We start from the raw sequence: 21,439 nt of genomic DNA on the forward strand, positions 1-21,439 counted from the left end.
GGGGCCTTCAAAGACTTTCGGCTTTCAGGCCCTGGGTCCCTCTAGCCTGACAGTCAGGAGAGTCCTGACTCTACTTGCCACGGGCCCCGACAGGCCACACAGCCCATTGTCACCACCGTGCTCCAGATCCTGCCCACACACATGCACATACTCCCTGACCAACACACAGACACATGTTAAGATAGCCGGCACTCAGGATAAAGGTCTTCACTTAGGGTCTGGACACCTTCTTTTGTCCCTCCAGTCATTTAATTAATAGATTCTGAATGGTGTACAAATCCTAACACACTCAGACTCTGCCATCTCCCAATGGCGGCACGGGCCCCGCAGGTCTTCCATGGCCTAGGGATCGACTTTTGTCATCATCACTATCAGGGCCAGCTGGAGCCATAAAGATACTGCAAATGTTTACCATACAGATGGGTGAGGACCTTGCCAGGAGCCCCAGGAGAGAGGCTCAAGAGAACATGAGGCAAAGTGGGGAAGGGGAGACTCGGCTGTACCCAATCTGCACACAGCAATGCTTTGTGAATCTACATGGCAGAGAAGGGGCAAGCAGGGCAACTCGTGATCTGCCCTCATGGGATCGAGGGTTCTAACACCAGGGCTGCAAACGTTCTGAGTACTGGAGACTAGTGCTACCACAGTGGTGGGGATGGCTTTCCAGAGGAGGTAGCACCGAGCAGAGCCACTGAGGCAGGGTAGGACTTGCGACGAAGAAAGCTGACAGCCCAGCATAAGGATTAAGTGAGCTGTGGAATCAGCCAACCTGATTTGGAATTTTTGTTCTGTCACTTCCTGGCTGTGTGATCCTAGGAAAGATACCCAACCTCTCTGATCTTCAGTAGCCTGGTATATAAAATGCCAAGGCCTCCCTTACCGGGGAGCAGAGAGAAGGACCAGAGTCTGTAAAGGGGCTGGGCTCTAGCAAGCAGCCAGGAGCGGCAGGTAAGGGTAAACAAGGGTGCAGGCACTGACACGAGACATTGCATGCGTGGGGGCAGAGGACGAGGAGGAGAACTACGGGCAGCCCAGAGAGCCAGGCCCCAGGAAAGTGGGGCACCCAGGCTGGATGAGGCTGCAGCTAGAGTGGGCTGCCTCCGAGGCTGCATCTCTGAAGAAGATGCAGCTGGAGAGGCGGCAGCCCTGCCAAACAGGTTGTCAGTCCGGCCCTTCAGGGGCTTCCTTCCCATTGGCGGTGACTCTGACAGGGAAATCAGCAGGCTAGCCGTGTGGGCCTGGGCAGCGCAACAGACAAGGCCCTGGGGACAGCTTAAGTGGACAATAATTGCAGGTTATTATATACCGGGCTGCAGCCAAAAGCCAGGCTGCTATTAAGTGTGATTGGGAAAAATAATCAGGAGGAGGAGGATGGATGTGAGAATTAGGCTGTTCTTTCTGTTCTCGGGGCTGCTCTGAGGCCGGGACTGTGCAGAGGCAGGGACAGGGTGGGTGGGGAAAGGAGCACATCCACAGTATAAGCACGCTGCCCTCCGGGAAGCCATTCCACCCTTGCCTCTGATCTTCCCTGCTCCCCACGTGGTGTACAGAGCCCAGATTACCATCCCCATCTCATAAATCAGAGACTGAGATCCAGAGACGGGTAACAGGTGACCCAGGGGCACACAACAAGTCTTGCCTGAGTCCCATCAGAGCCTGGATTAAGCCCCCTCTGTTGTTGCACGGCCACAGAAGTGCCACATGACATGAAGTCCCGTCAAGCCCCGACTCTGCTCGCAGAGGTTGAGCAGGAATCATCTCAGAACTGGGCCTGGGCACAGTCACAAAGACCTGAAGCAGGCACAGATCTCACAGTATGGATGCCAGCGCATAGGTCAGGACAACGACAAGGGACGGGGAAGTGGGGGAGGGGGCAAGCTTATCACAAGAGGATTGCCTATTTCTTAGAGTCTTACACATTCACTGGAGGCCTCTCTCACGTAAAAAGAGAATTTGATGCCTATTGAGGATACCAAGAGGGATTACGTGACTTATACAAGGTGGGTCAGTGATGCTGTCGATAACAAGGACCTTGTGACAGTTGCTGGATAGGGGCCTGTAAACCACACCCCAAATTGGTCTATTAGAGAAGACCTTGCAGAGGTGACCCCTAATCTGCCTTCAGTCTTCAGCCCCGTGCTTACGATTTTATCCCTGCTAGCCAGAGTTTCCCATTTCATCAGGATGAGAGATGGCTCCTCTCTTTCTGGGCCAAGGATGGCATGAGGTCGAGCCCCAAGGGGTGACACCGCCCTCGTGTGATGTGTGCCTCACGCATCCCCATCCTCCTTCCTCCCACTCCTCAGCTTCTCCAAGTCCACAACTCATTTTAGAAATAAGGATGACCACCCTCGTGCCAGAAGCACAAACACCATGGGCATCTTCAAGGAGGTGCCCAGAGACCTCTATAATTTCCTGTTGGCATGATTTTGTAGAGACAGCCCTACCCTAAAGGGGAGACCAATGGAGGCCAACGAGGGAATATATATGTTGGTGAGTGGTAGACCGGCCCCTGACTCTTACAAACACACCTCAGCAGATAACCAGGAAAGTCATGCACAAGGCTCAGGGCCATCCTCAGGTTCTGGCAGTCTGCCCCTCCCTCCCGGGATTGCCTCTCCCCAGCCAGGTCTCCCCAATCCTGGTCTGGAAATGACCCTGCTTTGGGTCACATGAGAGAGAAACCTGGTGCAGGGAGGGATCAATTACACTGTGACTCAGCGAAAGGGCACAGGGCCAGAGAGTGAGTCACAGAGCTTGCCCACCCTTCCCCTTCCCAGGAAGGGGGGGATGGTCATGCAGACCTGTGTGGGAAACTTCCATGTGTGTGGGCATGCAGATGTGCGGGAAGAGGCTCCCCGACAATGTGGGGGAAGTACTAGGTCCATGCTACAATGTGGACCCCTTCCTAAATCTAAATGCAAGTGAGCATTGCTGAGTTGCCATGTTGAGAGAAAGTCATGGGGCCCTTCCCCGACATGGGCTCCCTCCCCAAAACCCTTTCACACAGCATGGCACCCACAACAAGAGACTTAGTTTTTTCTCACCTCAACACAGTGGAAGGACCACTGAGGAGAAATCTAAGCTGCCTTCTTCCTTAGAAAATCTCCATGTCCTTTTACACATATTTTAAATACTATTTTCTGCTATAGTTTCCATTTATACCTGGAAAGGAGAGACTTAGTTTACTTGCGAACGAACACACTCTTAATAGTCATATTTATTGGGCACCTACTACATGGCAGGCATTAAATATTACCTCTTTCAATAATTTATTATCTCTTCATGACAGTCATATGCAGTGTTATTATGCCCATGCCTCAGATGAGGAAACTGAGCCTTGGAGAGCATGACTTACATTGCTGGTAAGCTAAAGATCTGGCTGGTTCTAAAGCTCAAACTCTTTTGTACACCTTGCATGCACCTGTGCACCTATGTTTAAAAAGTACAGCAACTTAAGTCTTATATACACATTTTAAAGCATCAAATGTCCAGCTGTATTTATAGAGCGTATTTCTTTAAATTTTTCTCTTTGACCAAATTTATATTAATGTGTCTATTTAGTAAAAGACCAGAACGTATATATATATATGTATGTATATATATATATATGTATGTATATATATACATACAACTTTGCATAAACACTTTAAACTTATTAAAAGAAGGCTACCATCTGGAAATTATTTGAGGGAGGGAGTGGTTCTTAAAAACTGTGGCATCTTCCTTAAATGTTACTAGTGGTACCAAACCTTCCTCCTTTGAATGTAGAAATGATCTTTGGAAAATGGGCCCGATACAGTGCCTCTCCAGCACGTGTATGTGTGTGTGTTGGCGGTGATTTCTCCTTTCTCAGCCATCCTTCATAAATACCCAGGCGACATTTTTGTCCCAAGCTTGTGCCCATGATTACACTCTCCCATGTTATCATCAGCAACTGGTCAGTTTATGGGCAGTGAGTCCCCACCCTGCGTCTTCCCTGTGAGCTGGCCCTGCTGTAAGCCTCCCCCACCCCCAAGGCTACCCGCCCGCCCTGGAGCAAAAGCCTACAGCCTTCCATGGCCTTCAGGGCCCACTCTGACTGCCCACGTGCCCTCTCCATCCTTATCACCAGCTTCTCCTTCCCTCTCCACGGTGGACATACATGCAGACTCCTTGCCAAGCTCTTGTCAGTACCCAGCTGTTGGGTAAGGGTGCAGGAGGGGTCCACCCAGGCGCGTGAGTCTGAGCCCCACCCCCATAACAACCCTTGGAAGATCTGGCCTGGTGTAACTGTCCTGCAGAAGGCCCTACCCAGTTGGGATCCTCCTGTACCACCAAGCCACCTCACTCCATCATGTCACCTGCACAGCCTGTGGACGCTGAGTCTCTTTACCCCAACACTATCTGAAGTACGGGTGTTCTGGACTTGGGCGGGAGGGCTGGTTGCAGCGGGGGAATGAGCATTAAAAAGCCCGAACAGAAGCCGTGTTTTCAGCAACATTATCAGAGAAATCGTGGCCATGAGAAAGTGACATTTATCCACACAGCATTGTGTGTGTAATAAATACAACTTAACTATTCCAGTTTCTAAAGTGAGCCCAGTGTCTGAAAACCTCAGGGCTCATGTACAATAAATTAACATAATTAAAAACTAATTAGTAAAACATCACAATTAAAAGGACTTGCTGCAGCAACACCTCTCAGGTAGGAAGAGGCCGCGGAGCGCCCACAGCCAGCACTTTGGGCAGGCGGTCAGAAGAGGCACTGATGCGGGCCTCGCCCTCGGGGAAGGCTTCCCGCCCCCAGGAGCACCTGGAGAAACAGTCCTGCAGCAAGTGAGACACCCACAGCGGCGGGTCGGGGCTCGGGTCTCGGGTCAGTCCAGGTAGGGTCCAGGATCCCACCCAGAGGGGCCGCCCCGCCCCCTCCGCCTGCTGTGGGAGGGGCCTCAGCAGCCCCTCAGACCCCGGGGCCTCTGTTAGTGATGCTCCCACAATCCTGCCTGGCCCGACATTGCTCTAAGCACTTGACCTGCATTTCCTCATTTAATCCCCACAACACCTCTATGAACTAGCTTCTATTCCTCTTCCTCTTTTACAAATGAGGAAACTGAGCCACGAAGAGATTAAATTACCTGCCCAAGGTTACAGAGCTAGGCCGGACATGCAGCCAAGGAGTCTGGCTCTGCCAGCTTTCTCTAAATGCAGCTGTCAGCACCTGCCCCTGTCCGAGTGAGGGCTGGCTGCCTGGCCAGGGATCCTTTGGAAAACATGTGAATTCTCTGGGAAGGATGAGGAGTAAATTCCTAACCCTTCAGTGAAACAAGTTAATTTTACCTATACCTTTGTATGGCCCATTTTGACCCTCAGTCCCTGCTTTCCCCTGAATTTTTTACACGAGACTGTGAGTCAGCCTCACAGACATGGCACTGTCTCACCTTCCTGGATGTGATGTGAGGAAGGAAAGGAGGGTGGAAGAGAAGACTGTGGTCTCCATTTTATGGAAGAGAAAGCCGAGACCAGGAAAGCAATGACTTGGGTCCCTCCTCTCCTCCCGCCCCCCAGACAGGATGCCTGAGCTGCAGGACTCCAGAGCCCTTTATCCTGTTTCTTGGACCGCCTTTCCATTTCCTACCTGCCCTCAGCAAAAGTGAGGCAAAGCCCTGGTTGGCATAGAAGCCAGGAACAGGACCATGTTCCCATGCCAGGAACAGGGCACGTCCATGCTGACCAAAGGTCTAGAGACCCCCAAAAGCAACCCCCACCCACCATTGCCCAGAGCCCAAGAGCCCCCATAAGACCATGACCACGTGTCCCTGGGACTCAACCAGCAAGGGAGGAAGCCCAGAGGCCCCTCTCTAGCCTGCCCTGGCATTTTCTGAGGTGTAGGAGGCAGCCCACGCCCTTCTGGAGAGTCTCTGGGTTTCCCAAAACACATAGCATCCGAATTCCATTCTCTTCCCCCCCTCCCGTCATGGATTTGTTTCCCTGGCCAGGTCTGCTGTTGGCCAGGGACAGGACAAGAGAGCCCTTCAATTGTCTTCTCTTGCCGGCAGGAGGCTGCTTATGTTAACTGAGAGAAAGTAGGGACTGTTTTCCTCTTCCTTCCCACCTCAATTAGTGCTTCTTATATCACTAACCCTTCCCAAATTATTCAAGGACACAGAAGTCCTAAACTTGTGGAGAAGACGAGAAACAGACTTCTGAGGCTGCTTTCAAAGCCACATCTTGCCCACCCCATCTACTTCCACATAGGAGCCCCCTCTAGAAGCTTCTACTTTTTCACCATCACTTAGGACCCATTGCACACACCAGACCTGGCAACTCCACCCACCGCCTCAAGCTCACTCCTCCCTCCCTAAGCTGACCCCCTCTTTCTGCAGGGCCAGACCAGAGTTCTCTCCGCCAGAGAGCCTTCCCTGGGTGCCTCTGCCTACACAAGCTCCAGCTTCTCTAGGGTCCCGTGGCACACATCACCAGCACCTCTCGCTCTGCCCCTCAGTGGGCTCAGGCGCTTGTGTGGTTGCTCCTCTCTGAGTCAACCTCTTTGCCCAGACCCTGTCTCCAGCCTCCCCTCACTGCCCTCTGCAGGTCTGGGCAGAGCAGTCTCTCCACAGAGCTGCTGAATTGGTGGTCTGGTCTCTGTTGCGGGAGCCTCAGGCAGGCAGACCACAGCTCTGTTTTCAGCTTGTTCTCAACACAGGCTTGGTTCTTCTTGCCCTGCTTCTTGCCCTTCTAGCCCTCAGGCCAGGCCATCACCCAGCTGTCCGACTGTCTACCACCTTCTGCTCCCTGCCTTTACAAGAGCCCCTCCTTCCTCCAGGCTGCTGCCCCCCATCACAGATTATTCCACACAACTCGGATTGTTCTCTCTTTTCTTGCATGTGGAACTCCTCAAGCCTGGAAGACTAACCATCTGCTGCCATTTGCTCTTCTGTGGCTTTTCAGTTGGTATGACTTCAGTCTCTCTAACTAGACAGTGGGTTCTTCCCAGGCCTGCCCTTTCTCTGCTGCTTCCAGTGGGAGACTGAAAGGGCTGGCTGAGTGCAAGAGTCCGCTGCGTGGTGAGGCCTCCGAGCCCAGCTGTGCAGGCTTGGGAAGCTACACTGCCGTGTGTGTTCTCATCCTGGGCTCTGAACTCCCGGGAGAATGTCTGCCTGGGGCCCTGCAGCTCCCCATTCTTAGGGCTCAGGTGAATGAATACAGCATTGCCCCCCATCCCAAACCAGATTATAGCCATCGGTGTCCAGAAACCCCATCCTGAGCACCTACTGTGTGCTCGCGGCTGCCAAGATGGCCTGCAGAGGAGGAGCGGCCAGATTACCAGGTCCCTACCCGCCACCGGGTCACAATCTAGATGGAGAGAGAAAATTCCTAGGCAGGACAGCCAAAGCAGGCCTCAGGGTGTGAGGCCATGGCCAGGGCTGCAGAATGCAGTGGGTGCCATTGGGAAGGAGAGTGAGGGTGGCCCCAGGGAAGGGAAGGGAAGCTGAACACAAATAGGGCTTCCTGCTCCCTTGAGGGGGAGGACCAGAGGGAAGTGAGGAGCAGGAGGCCATGGTAAGGCCTATAAAACTACACCATCTGAACCAAAATCCCCACCACACAGGGCTCTGTGATATCCCCGTAGATGAATCAGCAACAAAAATATAAACCCCAAGCGCAGAGAGAAAATGAGAAGCGACTGTTCCCAGCTCCCACTTCCATTTGCCAGCCTTCTCGCTTTCAGTGGGGGGAATCACTGTGGCCATGAAGTGGCACTTGAAGAAAAAGTTTTAAATCTGTTTAAATGCCACAGGGAGCAATACTTTGCCCCCATCTTTCCCTAGTTACATTTCTATTTGATGATCTAAGGTTAAAAATAAAATTAGCTCAAGTCTTTCTAGACTATCAAGGGCAAGGATACCAAAGAGGCAACCTAACCATGTTTCTTACTATTATCTCCAGGGTCCTGCTCCTTTATTACATTAGTTTGAGACACCTGCCTGTGTTATTTTATCCCCAATACTCTGCTGTGCCAAAGCAGTAGGAGCCTAAGAGATCCAAGCTCTGCGCCTTTAAGAGATCAATGCCTTGGCAGAAGCAGCTTCTGCCGCTGTTTACACAGAGTAGCTCAGTTATATGGGGCCTGGTGTCCTGGTTGCTTCGGCTGGGCAATGTGGGGACTGTTGGGGCATTTCACCACATAGGGGCCAGAGAGCTAAGCCTCGAGGCACGTGTTACCCGCCCCCCTAAGGAGAGACAGTCCAAATCCAAAATAAACCATCCTCAGGTGGGAGAGAGGGGAGGGTGAGGTACTTTCCTTCCTTAGGGAAGAAAGAGCTCTCCACAGCTTTGGGTCCACATGTGGAGAGACACAGGGAGAGGGCTGTGGTGTGGGGCGGGGGGGGGGGGGGGGGGGGCGGGGGGGGGCCGAGGCTCAGTCCTGGAGGGAGCTGATGCTACACCTTATGGCAGGCATTCGGCATTTGCACAGGCATCCGAAAAAACCAGATGCCCCCTTCCATTACCAACTCCACTCTCCCACTCACTCCTGCCCAGGGACTGCTTTTATTTATGTATTGACTATTATTATTAATAATAATATGAATAATGAAACACCTGTGAATAATTTACTTGGACCTGGGCGGGGCTGGGGTGGTGGCAGAAAGAAGTGGAAGATAAACCACAGCTGCCCTCCCCTGTGCAGGGCCCTCTTTTCCCAGCCCCTGACCCCAGCTCACTCCCTTCTCTTCCCCCAGACCTCCCTTGGCTTTAAGGCTTTCAGGATTTAAGGACAGACTTGGGGGGCAGGGAGAGAAAGAGAGACCTCAAGAAGGAATTACTCTCCTACACTCCCATGTTAGGGCAGAAAATAGATTCCACTCCATTGTGAGATCTTGGGAGGTAAGCGCCAGCACCACAAGATGATGTTAGAGGAGATATTTTGGACAAAGATATTGGCCTCTGCTGATGTGTCCTGAGGGAAAGGTGAGGAGGAAGTCTCAGCCTGGTAGGTATACACACACACACAGGCAGAGTGTGGATACAAACAGGGTCTATGTACACATCCACACCGCATCCACACCAGTACCCACAGTCCTGACAAGACATATGCACGCACCTCCAAGCCACCAGTTCAAACCCTCCATGTGCCTACCAGGGCCATGCCTCCCTATTACAGCACTTCACAGGCACACGGAGCATACAGCTACACTGCAGCGAGGCTCTATGTGTGAGTTTCTGTTCGATTCCATCAACGTGTGCGATTCTTAGGCCATCATATAACACTGGATAATGTAAGCCCAGAACCGAGTTATGAATCAACTATACTTACACACGATTCCATCAAGAAAAGACAGGAGAATCTTAAAATGAAAGGATGAAGTTCCACAGTTCTCAGAATTGTACTTGCTGTTTGGTCACTCGCCCTGGATCCTCAGGGAGAGGTGTCCCAGGTGGGCTCGGGGCCTGGGGCTGCGAACCTCAGGGCCTCCTCCTCCGGCCTCCTCCTGGCGCCGGAGAGCTCCGCGTTGTGGTTGAACCAAACGGGCTTGGTCTCGGTTTTCAGGCGGATGGGGTCTCATTTCTTTAAATAAAATTTTAAACATACTGTCTAATAACGTCATGTAATCCGAGGGCAAGAAAAGAGAGACCCAGAACACCCGAAGGGGGCCGGTGGGGGTCCGGCCAGGGTCAGGCCAGCAGCTCTTCCCCCGCAACTCGCGGGGGAGCGGGCGCGTTATTTTAATTTGCCCGGCTTCTGAAGCCGTGGAGAAGAGGCCGCCCTGGAAAAGCAAATGTGGGAGAGGATGAGGGGCAGGTAAATATCATTAAAATGAAAATCTGCTCTCCCAACCCAAGTTCACCACCAGCATTCGCCCCCAGAGGCGGGGCTGCTTGGACCCGGCTCCCGCGCCAGCCACTCCCTCTCCCGCGCAGCCAAGGTTCTGGCCCTGGCGGGCCCGGTGGGGAACCCGGCAAAGTCGGGCTGGGCAGCCGGACCCTCGGCTCCAGCCCTCAGACGCGACTCCCAGCCTCGCACTTCTGGAGAGGGAGGCGCTGCCAAGGAAACCCGCTGGGGCAGCGCACGCCGCGCGAGTCTGGGTCTGGTCGCAGCCCGGATAGCGACTCGGGGGCTTTATTTCTTTGATGGTGAATTAAGAAAAAAATTTCAATTTGAACCAGTAAAGCAGACGAGGGCAAAATTAAGCCGGTACCTCGCGCTGGCTCACCGACCCAGCACGGCACCCAGAGCCTGCCTCCTTCCACGGCGGGCGAGCGGGCCGAGGCGCCCGGCTCCTACCTTCCTCCCGCCAGCCGCCTGCCGGTCCAGCCGCCGCGCTTCGGGGCGGGGGAGGCTGGCCGGGACGGAAACACCCACCTCCAGCCTTCCAGGCGGGCTGGGACGAGGGTCGGGCCCCGAATCTCTACGCCCCGTGCCCCCACCAAGGCCCAACTGCTCCCCAGCCCCGACCTCCCAGGTGGCTCGGGTGGCGGTAGATGCCGTGCGGGAAGGCGAAGATTTGGGGCTGCTCTGGCAGGTTGGGGATTCGAGGAGGAAAAAAGCAGAGAGACACGGAGAGAAAGAGCGCGCGCGAGAGAGAGCTCTTGTCTATAGATTTATCCACATAATATATATTTATGTAGCTTTTTTTCTCTCGACACTGATCAATGCGCACTCGGATCGCTGGGCGGACTCCCTCCAAGCCGAGTCGCCTTTTCTAGTCTAAATAAATAAATAAATAAATAAATAAATAAATAAATAAATGGAACCAGATGGGAGGAAAAAAGCGCCCATTCCACCTCCGCCGCCGCCTTCGCCGCCGCCCCGCCCGCCATCCCTGCCTTTGCTTCGCCCGCCTGGCGCCCTAATAGAGCGCAGCTCGGTGGATAACGCCCCCCCCTACATACCCACACGAAATGAAAATCAATGTTTTAAAAATACAAAAAAGTTGCATCTGCTGCTATTACAAAAAGAACCCCCAAAAGGCAAAGAGGAGGCCAGCAGCCCCCTTCCTAACGGGCACCCGCTCCCCGCGGCCGCCGGGCCCGGAATCTCAGCGCCTCCCGAAGAGCCATGCGCCTGGCGCTATTTATAGCCGGGGGCTGTCTCGGACTGTACCACCGCCGCTCGCCGGGGCCGCCGACGGGGGAGGCGCGGCGGGGCCGGCGCCGCCCCACGCCGTCCTGCTCCCGGCCGCCGCCCGCCGCCGCGCGGGAGCCCCCCCCCGTCTCGCCCTCTCCGGGCCCCGTGCCCCCCTCCTCCGCGCGCACTCACTCGCCGCCCCCACCCCTGGTCTGACTGGGAACTTGAACCGGTCCAGCCTGTTTAAACGGAAAGGACAGAGATCCTGTCTGTTCAACGTAAAAAAAAAAGAAAAAAAAGAAAAAAAAGAAAAAAAAAGAAAAAGAAGAAAAAAAAAGAAAAAAGAAAGAAAAGAAAAGAAAAAACAAAAAAAAAGGAAAGAAAAGGGAAAAAAAGAAAAAATCAGATCAGACAGAGAAAGAGAGAGAGAAAGAGAGGGAGAGAGAGGAGAGAGGGAGGGAGAGAGAGAGCGGGGAGAGGAGAGAGAGAGCGCGAGCGCGAGCGAGCGAGAGAAGAGAGGAGAAAGAGAGAGAGCAGAGAGCGAGAGGAGAGCGAGGTGTAGAGAAACCGAGGGGGAGAGAACCCGAGTGTGTGTATGCGTGTGCGTGTGTGAGCGCGAGCGAGCTTGCGAGGGAGAAGAGCGAGAGAGTGCGAGCGAGAAAGAATAAAAGGAAAGAAGATTTTCTCTATGTATATAAAGATGGCCACGTTAGCAAACGGACAGGCTGACAACGCGAGCCTCAGTACCAACGGGCTCGGCAGCAGCCCGGGCAGCGCCGGGCACATGAACGGATTAAGCCACAGCCCGGGGAACCCGTCGACCATTCCCATGAAGGACCACGATGCCATCAAGCTGTTCATTGGGCAGATCCCCCGCAACCTGGATGAGAAGGACCTCAAGCCCCTCTTCGAGGAGTTCGGCAAGATCTACGAGCTTACGGTTCTGAAGGACAGGTTCACAGGCATGCACAAAGGTGAGTGCACCTTTCCCTCCCAACTTTGCCGGGGAGAAGGAGCGGGCGGGCCGGCCGGCCGGCCGGCGACGGACGAGCGGGAGACTGCGCGAGAGGGAGCCTCGGGCGGACGCCGAGGAGGGAGGCGCTCGGGCAGCAGAGACCAGGACTGGGGTGCGTGGGGAGCTGTTCGCTGGGGCAAGGCTGGGTTTTGGGCGAGGAGCTGGTAGAAGCGGTGCGGTGGGGAGAGCAGCGGAAGCAGAATATGGAAAGAAACAGAGAGAGGATCGAGGGGAAACGGGGCTTGGATTTTTGGGTGCAGCGACTTGAAAGATTGGGACGGGGACAGCTGCACTGGCCAAGCCCGGGACGCTGAGCAGACTGGCGGGCGCTCAGCGGGCCAGGGACCGAGGGTGCTGTCCATCGCCGTGGTGCTGAAAATATTAAGAGGAGATGGTCTCCTCCTTCTCCGCTCCGGGCCAGAGTAGCAGGAGCGCAGCCGTCTAAAAAGAAGAGAGGTGACAGATTCGGGGAGATATTTTTATTTTGCTATCAATTTAACAGTAAACTCTCCCTGTCGAGCTATGTGCCTCAATAATCCGGTTGTGGTGTGAGTGGTGGGGGAGGGGGTGTTTGAGATTTGAAGGAAGGAGGGACAAAACCTAAGGCAAGATTTAGCAAGGAACCAGCCATCCCCTGGGTGGAGTGGGGGGTCGGGGAAGACTGAATGATCCTCTTCTCAGGAAAGCGAAGCTTTGGGGGGAAAAATCTGTGTGTGCAAGATATGCATTTTGAAGGGTGTAGCCTAAATTATCCCAAACTCACCATGCAGAGAGGTTTATAGTCCATTATTGCTCTCCCTCGAAGCAATCATTGCTAGTGAGTGCTTGGGGGAGGGGGAAACAGAATAATCAAAGAATTAAAACCCAGCAACTTTTTAGGAAAGTGGTCATGAGAATTGTCTGCAGCCTGCCTGTTTTCTCCTTGTTTTATTATCTTTAAGGCAGATCCCCAAACGTGTTCAGTTGTAGAACGTGTGTGGGTGGCTGGTGGGTGACGAAATTAGCCCAGTGCTCCGCTCCCTAACAGTAATGTATAGGATGTGCAGTGGGGATTAATCCGGGCTGGATCTGTGTGGGCAAGTTAAATGCTTTCTGAGAGAGATTGATCGTCAGGCAGGGAAGGAGCACCAGGCTAAGGAAGTTGTAAGGGATGTGTATGGACGTTCCGTTTTTAATAAACAGTAGTGTGGAGAGCCACTGAAGATCCTGTGTTAGAGCTGGTGGTTTTAAAGATGAAAACACACACACGCACACGCACACCCACCCACACACAGAGAACAGCCTCATCCTTGGCCACAAATGGGCTATGAACAGAGCTGATCCTCCGGCACATTAGGTGCAGAGCGCAGAGCTGTCTGGCTCTCTAAGCAGCAGTGGTTTTCACTATCACAACCTCCCTCCCTCCTCCAGCCCTCCCTTCATCCGAATACTAAGCAGAGCTCCAAACTCTTCATAGTTGGAGTCCCAGAGAGCAGTTTTTATTGGCTTTAGCATCTTCCAGCTTGCCTGCTGAGGAGTAAATCTTAAAGTTAATGGCATGTTGAGTAGCATAGAAACACAGCAGAATGGAAATATACTGGGTTTGTTGGGGTGGGGTGAGGGTGGGGGCTGTAATGGAGAGACAAACCAAGCTTTCTCCAATATGGAGAAAATGTCTGTCTGATCAGAAGAGAGCCTGGAAAGGTGAAATGGGGAGGCAGTCTTTGAAATAACATTTGTTTCCTTTTTTCCGCCCTCCCTCTCAAGTCAACCATATCTTTGTAGTTTTTCCCCTTTCCAATCAAGCTCCCTAGAAGCTAATCAAGGTTTGTATCAAACCTTTGTCATTCTAATATGTCCCCAGATTTAAAAATAGTAATAATGAAAATTTAAAAAGCATAAATAGGGAAATCCTTTGCCCATCTTAATGATCAGTTCTTGTGGTGATTTAAGATTTTAAAGTTAAAAAAAATCAGAACCCACCAGAGGCAAAAGACAGTTGTGGAGATTTGAGCTTCTTAAGAGATCCGGGTTTGGAGCACTTTATTTACTTCTTTATTCCAAATGAAGATAAACTTTAACAATATTCCTTGGTTTCTTCTCACAATCCCTTGCTGGTATCATCACTATGTTTTTGATGTTATTTGGACTCCCTGTATTACAGCAAAGAAGTAGAATTATCATCATTTGCATCAGGAAGCTAGAGAAGGTTATGTTATAGTTACTTCCTATGTATCATACATATACAATCACATATCTGGCCAGGATTCCTAGAACAAGCAAAACTTCGTTTTCTAAATAATTGTTTCCCTAAACTGGTTCAGTCAGTCGCAGGCAGGCCCGTTGGCTCTGGCATGCTGGGTGTCTCGTTGTCGCAGCTCACCCTTCAGAGCCTGAGCATATATATTTTTCCCTATGAAACTTCCTGCCTCTCTATCCCTCGGATTTTTAGAGTCAAGGTTGGGCCACAATGTCTCTAACAGTGCTTGGAAGCTCCAGGAGAGCTGAATAACTGAGACAGTCTCTAAGGTCTGGTTTATTCAGTCCTAGAAGAGTTTGAACTCCTCTTTTAGAGATACAGCCTGATTTATTAGCTAATCCTGATAAAATAAGCCTCCGGCCACCTTAAAAAATTACTCGCTTGCCATTGGTGATTAATTACTTTTAAGTCAGAAAGCATGATGAGGCTTGAAGAATGAGGGTTGCATTTGGCTTCTAAATTTTCCCCAACTCTAAATTGACAACATGAAGCTAAGGATAGAAACATGCCTTTGTTAAGCCTGGTTTCAGGGCATGTTTGTGGCTCTTTCTTTCCCCTTCTTGAATTTCTAACTTCTAATGAATCATTCTGGGATAAAATTGAAAGACATGACAGGATATTGACCTCCAGTGTGGATAGCATCTGCATGTTATTGGGCAAAAAAAGAAAAAAAAAAGAAAGAAAGAAAGAGAAAAGGAAGAAAGAAAGAGAAGAAGAGAAAAGAAGAGAAAAATAAGTAAAAATTAAATTAAATGCATGAGATTTCAGGTGGGTATCCATTTGTTGGCCACCTGCCATTTCAGGTAACTAAAGAAGGAAGGAGTTCTAAGGGTTAATGGAATACCTGCCATGCGTAGAGTGAACCTTAAAAGGCAATTACTCCAGTCAAATTGGGAGTCTGTGGAGGAGGGAGTGGGTGGGTGTTGTGGAGCAAACCCAGCCGTTGCAGAGAAAGGCTGTTGGGCTTGGGAGGCAGCAAATAGCAGTTGTGGACTGGGGTAATTACTGTAAAAGTAAATTCACCCCCTGGAGACCAGAAAGCACTTGGGCGGAGGGTTGGGGGAGATGTGGGTGCTAGGCAAAGAGAGAAAGGAAGAAAAAAAGCCCAGAATTACAATTCAAAGAAATAACACCTAAAGCAGAAAACCTAATTTAATGCAAACTCTCTGGGCTAACTCAGAGTCTTCTTTTCTTCCCCCATTAGAAGCACTTTGAGAAAGATTGCTTTTTCCAGGTTCCAAAGAGAAAGATATTGTACTATTGATTAGAGAGGAGAGAGGCAAACTCCCTGGGTAGCAACAGAAGTGAGCTGAGGACCAATTTTTCCCCTTCCTATAGAATTTTTCTCCCTTGGGGAAGGGAAGAGGTCACCCACTAGTCTAATTCTTTCCTTCTCTCACTTTACATTTATTTCTCTTTTCTTCTTTTTATTTCCTGGAGAACAAACAGAAGCAGTGACTGAAAATACATACATACGCATACCCATGCCTGCTAACACACACACATACACAGTCCGTGGATCACACATGAACAAGCCAGCAATCCATTCATAACTTTGGTCTTGTCTAGCAGGAGAGGAGGCAGCAAAGACTGAGTTACTGGGAGACATAAAGACTAGTGCTCTCTGGATAGCCATATTATAATGCATTATCTTTGAAGTCATTTAAGTCCAATTTAAGTGGTATTTAGTATAATATTTATGAATTAATGTAATCTAAACATAGGGCTGTCCCCAAAGGTTTAAACAGCCTTTACTACTGATGTGTGCTCGTTCCCGGAGCCTGTGATGCATTTTAATCTAAACAGTCAAGCCCCTAACACAGTCCCTCTTGTTAACCAGTCAGAACAGATCTGTGCCTGGGTAACCACTCTTCACTGAGATCTTCCCACACTGCATGGAGGAAAATCGAGTCTACTGGCAGCCCCAGAGTACTCCCAACCCAGAAGCCACAGCTGCAGGGACTTTTGCCCCTTATACTTCCACACTACATCCAGAGGGAGGGTGGGGACAGAGTAATGGAACCTTGTGTGGGCTGAACTCCGGAGAGTATGTCATTTGAAAATAGACTCATCACCAGATACACAACCTCTCATTTCAATGATACCTGAGTAAGAAGTGCCTGAAGCCCCTGGGTTTGGGGTGCAGCTGGGAGAAAGGGAAATGGCAAGTGTTATGGTTGTTTTGGTGATTCTTGACCATCTTCATAAAATCGTGTCTCATATTTTCATGTAAGGTGTAGCAATTCTCAGAACATCAAGTTTCCACCACTTGACTTTAGCCGAGAGGGCTCCTTGGTTTTGTTTTTATTTCCTTAGATAGGTGAATTAAAGCCAGTGAGGCTCTATCTGATTTCAGATGAGTCTAAGAGACAGTGAAGCTGGAAGTATCAGCATGGACATCAGCTCAATTAAAGATGAACTTTAAAAAAAAATTTACTTTGAAAAATAAAAATTAAATCTGTCCAGGGAAAGACACTGGTAGAATGGTAGGGCACACACCTACAGTTTTTAAAAAGAAAGATTTGACTTGTGAGAAAGAGATATGAAAAATGAGGTAAGAATAACATTTTAAAAATTACAAATTTCACCAAAGAAAATAAGTGCTGGTGGTCATTACAAAACTAATGTAAACCAAAGCCACAGCCCCCATAGAAAAACTCCAAACCCCAGATGTTTGTAAGTATTCTATTTAGGAGCAAAGAAAAAAATTACAGGGAAATAATTGATTTATTGAAGAGACTGGTGGTTATTTGCTGCTTGTACATAATTTCATTTATCTTTTAAAGAGACTCCCTCGGACTCAACACACAGATAAATTAATATGCACATGTGCCGTCTATGCATCCATGTGCAAGCATGACTAAGCGCATCCCACACATATGGGAACCAGGGCTGGCCTAGATTTCACTGCAATTCAACAGGGAGATGTTAACACTCTTTTCCCCCCTCAGCTTTAATGGGGATTCTAGATTGGGTTCAAAGAACCCCCTTGGCATACTTTCACTCTCTCCACCTACTCCAGTTGGCTGGATGTTTGTGACTTCTCAAACACAAAACAAAATAAAAAGAAAAGCTTTTCTTAAGTAAAGTCACAGCTTGAAAAAAAAACCAACCCAAAGGAACACAATTATAAAAATGTACGCCATAGATATGTACCCCATAATGCAGGCATATTGTAAAGTTGTCAGAGTGCTTTCAAAGAGCTGGTTTCCAGGGGGCACTTTGGGCGCCCAGTGACCACGCCACACTCCAGGGACTTGAGCATGGCCATCACTCTCACTGTTGTTACTATGATCATCCTCATTATTATAATTCATAGACCAGGATGGGAGAGGGGCTTCTAAGTGATGCCTGAGAAGATAACCAAGACACCACGTCCTTCACTGAGGAAAGAGCTGGTCTCACTCGCCTCGGATGGTTTTGGGGAAAACACTACACAGCTCACACGTCATCCGTAAGTGGTCTGTTTCCAAACTGACCCAGGAAAGATGTCTTTGAAGGGAACTTGGAGGAGGCAGGCCATAGAAGAGAGGGAAATGTAACGGAAAATGAGGCCCCAAATCATAGGCAGAGCAAAAGGGAAACTGAAAGTTGTAGGTCCCAAATGCCAGCCGGAAGCTGGGAGTGCTGGGTGACAGCAGCCGAAACGCAGCGTTTCTGAACTTGGAAGGGAAATCCCATGTGACATGCAGAGAGAAGCGCTAGAGCGTGTGAAAATCTGTATGTGTCTGTGGGTCCTGGAGGGCTGGGGGAGGGACGATGCCACAGCCTGTGTGGGTGCTGGTGTGAGCATGTGTGTGTGAACTTCTGTTTGTATGTGTGTTTGTGCATCCAGGGAAGAGATGATAAAAGCAAATGGCCCTGGAATGATGTTAGGGGTAGTTTTCATCTTGTGAGGCAGTATGCATGACTAGGGAGATGGTTGATGGAGAAAAGGAGAGACTGTGAGGAGGATGACGCTGTCTTCGTGATCACGTCTGTGCTCCACCTCAGAACTCATGGCTTGGATTTGTCAGTGATCTAAGTTCCAGTGTGGAGGTGGCTCTTGTGTATCTGCCTGATATCTCCACCCAAAGGTCCAGGTTTAAAAAAGGGTTCCATCTCCCCCCGCTCATCACCCTTCAGATGCTTGCCTGCTCTGGCTCACCTATTGACTCATTTAAAAATGACCTTCCATCTGGGAGCTGAGTGGCCAGCCGCAGAACCTGGCTCTCTGCAGAGATAATTCCCTCCACCCACTGCATTTCTTACCCCACCCGCTGCCCCTTGGCATCCCAGCCCTACTTCTCTTTTGTGGTGTTTACACACACACAGACACAGACACAGACACAGACACACACACACACACACACACACACACACGCAGGATTTGACCAAGTCAGTCAAGCTAGCCCCTCCAAGCAGAGTGCTACATTTTCCCTCCATGCAAGGAGGGGGTGGTAGGGACCCTCTTTTTGGTCTCTCCACAAAAGATGCCCTCCTTTTGGTCTCTCCACAAGAGATGTACATTCATCCCCTCTACCTTTGCCTTTTTAAATTCACAGACTCTCCGAGAATCACAAAAAGCATCTAATCTTAGCCAAATAACATAGGGCAGGGGAACAGAGCCCCCAACTTGGTTGTAACCCTTTTATCATCAGCCTTCATTTCCCCCTTTTCCTTCTCCTCTTTGCCATTAAGACACCCTCAAAAATCGCAAGGTGGGGCCTAAAGAGAAAGGTCCACATTCTACCTGGCAACGTAGGGTGTGGTTAGAAATGCCAGGACAAAAAGACAATGATGAGGACAAGACAGTGATGACAGAGGAATGTCCAGAGCTGTTGTGTTTGCCCTGAGGACTTCCTTGTCGCCACGCATCCTGGTCTCAGTGGCCCCTGGATGGGTGTAAAGCCGCAGCCTCAGCGTTGCCCGCAAGAACCAACTTGGAAGCCGGGTGGAAAACCCCAGGGTCACTGTCCTCTTTTCCAAATCCCTTTGGAAGTAGAAGGGGATGTTTTCGGGACCATATGCTCACAGGCCTTCTCCCCCTCTACTTGCTCCATATTTGGTTTCTCTTATCCTCCCTTGCATCTCCCCTCCAGCATGAGCTGACTGACGCTCTCAAACAGAGCGATTCCCAGCAGCTCAGCTCAGGAACAAATCCTACGTGGCCATCTGCAAGATGTAAATAAACGGGTGCCCTCATGGAGACAGACGTAGTTCTGGTTCTGTGAGGACAGAAGAGCCAAAAATATTGATCAAAGCTCAGGAAAAAAAATTGATAATGAGCTGGCCTCCAACAAGAGTTTAATTGACAGAGACTTCCGAAGGCCAGCTGTGGACAGCGCATAAACTGACCACAATGTTACTTTATTGCAATACACTCTGCTTTAATTAATTATCACCTTTGTTAAAAGCGGCTCCAGATCAAAGGTTTCTAGATACTTAACAGATCTTACTAACAAAGCCCCCCGAGCATTAGGCTATCCCCCGGCTCTCCAGCAAGGCAAGTGAGTTTCTTTCCTATTTTCTTCCCTCTTAAGCTGTTGGCTTCTTCCTCTTTGTTAAAGATAAATTGTTCCTGCTGCACAGCCTCCCTGTCCTAGGACAGGGATTTCGAGGGGGGTAGGGGGATGCCATTCTGCAGCTATTTCTAAAATTACACAACTGAGACTAGTTTCACCTTTGAGTCTCTCTGGCTGAAATGGGGAGTGTCAATAGAGGAAAAAATAATTCACCGAAATGTGGAAGGTGTGTATGCGTGTTTGTGTGCACGCACGCATGTGCACAAGCGATGGTGTGCACATCCACATAAATATTATGGGATCGATGCATTTCACATCCGCTGCTCACACCTCTTTAACTTCTCCCTCCTGTCTCTTGAGCACCTGTGCTACTGTCATATTTCACTCTGAGAAATGCTCTCAGCTGAAGCGTGCATAGATGATGCTGTATCGAACCAAGCCATTGTTTGGATTCGGTTGTGGAGTCCGGGCACCCGTTGAAGGATTACCCTTGCCTGGGTTAGGTGGTGCCTAAAGAATTCACTTCTCAAGATAGGATGGGAACCTCACTCTCCAGAGTCCCCAAAACCTACAAACTGTCAGGTGACTTACTTGAAAGCAACCCTTGGAGTCGTTCTAGGCAAATTTGAATGCCATACGTGGTTGTTTGTTCATTATTCTAATTTAATGATGCAGTCACACCTAATTAATCCATGTCTGGTTTATTCATACACTATGTCTGAGGATCCAAAAGATTTCTCTAGCTAGCCGGCTTCCCTTTACAGGGGCAAGTGAGGGGCTCCCCTGACAAGCGAGCGTGTCTGGGTCCAAACAGGAACAGATCCCTGTCGCCTGACTTGATAGAGGCACTGTCCCTGACACCCCTGTCCGTGCAGGTAGGAATAACAGCAACCACAGAGAGATGCCGCAATGAGATCTGTGTGCCCGTCCTGACACACAGGAGCACACAAAGCATGCGTTCTACCACAGAACCCTTCTAATAGGTAATGGGCCACACCCGCGGCATGTGATAAATAACCACGTGTGTCAAGCATTCCTCTGATCAGGAGTTTCAGATGTAGAGGGTGGAGAAGCCGAGCTGAGTCAAACTCCTCTCTCTGCCCTTAAGAAAGCGGAGCCCGATCCCTTGCTGCCACTGCCCAGATAAAGAGACTGAGGCTGGAAGCAGCACGCCCCCAGAGTCAAGCCTGTAGCATGGCCTTCAGCACACCTCCCTGTGCCTGGTTCTGGCCAGCCTGCTGCCAGCAAGTGTTGCCACTGGCCTGGCAGGTACATTGAGAGAACAAGGCATCAACCTGGTAATGTCCTTATAAAGCCAAGCCTCCTGCGCAAGTCCTAGGAGACAAGAGGCATCCAAAGATCAAACACTACATCACAGTATATTTGTAGGAACCCTCTGATTCTGCTACCTCCCTATAATGCTCTAATTGACTATTTGATCAGCTCTAAAAGGGCCAGTGTGCAAGACAGACTCATACACACACGTTCATATGCACACTCACGTGCATACTCACATACACATGTGCACACACACGTTCATACACTCCCCACACGGGCCCCTGCATGCAGACTTTGTCTTGCACACACTGCCGTACCCACAGCAACTCCTCTGACAAGGGTAGATTCTCACAG

The 21,439-nt window shown here is 50.3% G+C and overlaps 1 protein-coding gene across 50 annotated transcripts in view; it reads left to right on the forward strand.

Moving 5' to 3' along the window:
* Nucleotides 1–11,737: 11,737 nt before the first annotated feature.
* CELF4 (CUGBP Elav-like family member 4) overlaps nucleotides 11,738–21,439 on the forward strand; it is a 294,289-nt gene continuing 284,587 nt past the window's right edge. For 47 of the 50 annotated variants that reach the window (XM_028098226.1, XM_028098228.1, XM_028098227.1 and 44 more), the window contains exon 1: nucleotides 11,738–12,023. In XM_028098226.1, the coding sequence (XP_027954027.1) occupies nucleotides 11,738–12,023 (286 nt within the window). The remainder of the gene's footprint in view (nucleotides 12,024–21,439) is intronic. The other 3 variants (XM_028098273.1, XM_088019559.1, XM_028098242.2) reach the window with 1 other exon arrangement.

This window comes from Eumetopias jubatus, unplaced genomic scaffold (assembly GCF_037043125.1).
Source record: "Eumetopias jubatus isolate StellerSeaLion01/CBP00866 unplaced genomic scaffold, mEumJub1_p1.0 scaffold_16, whole genome shotgun sequence".
Taxonomy (NCBI): domain Eukaryota; kingdom Metazoa; phylum Chordata; class Mammalia; order Carnivora; family Otariidae; genus Eumetopias; species Eumetopias jubatus.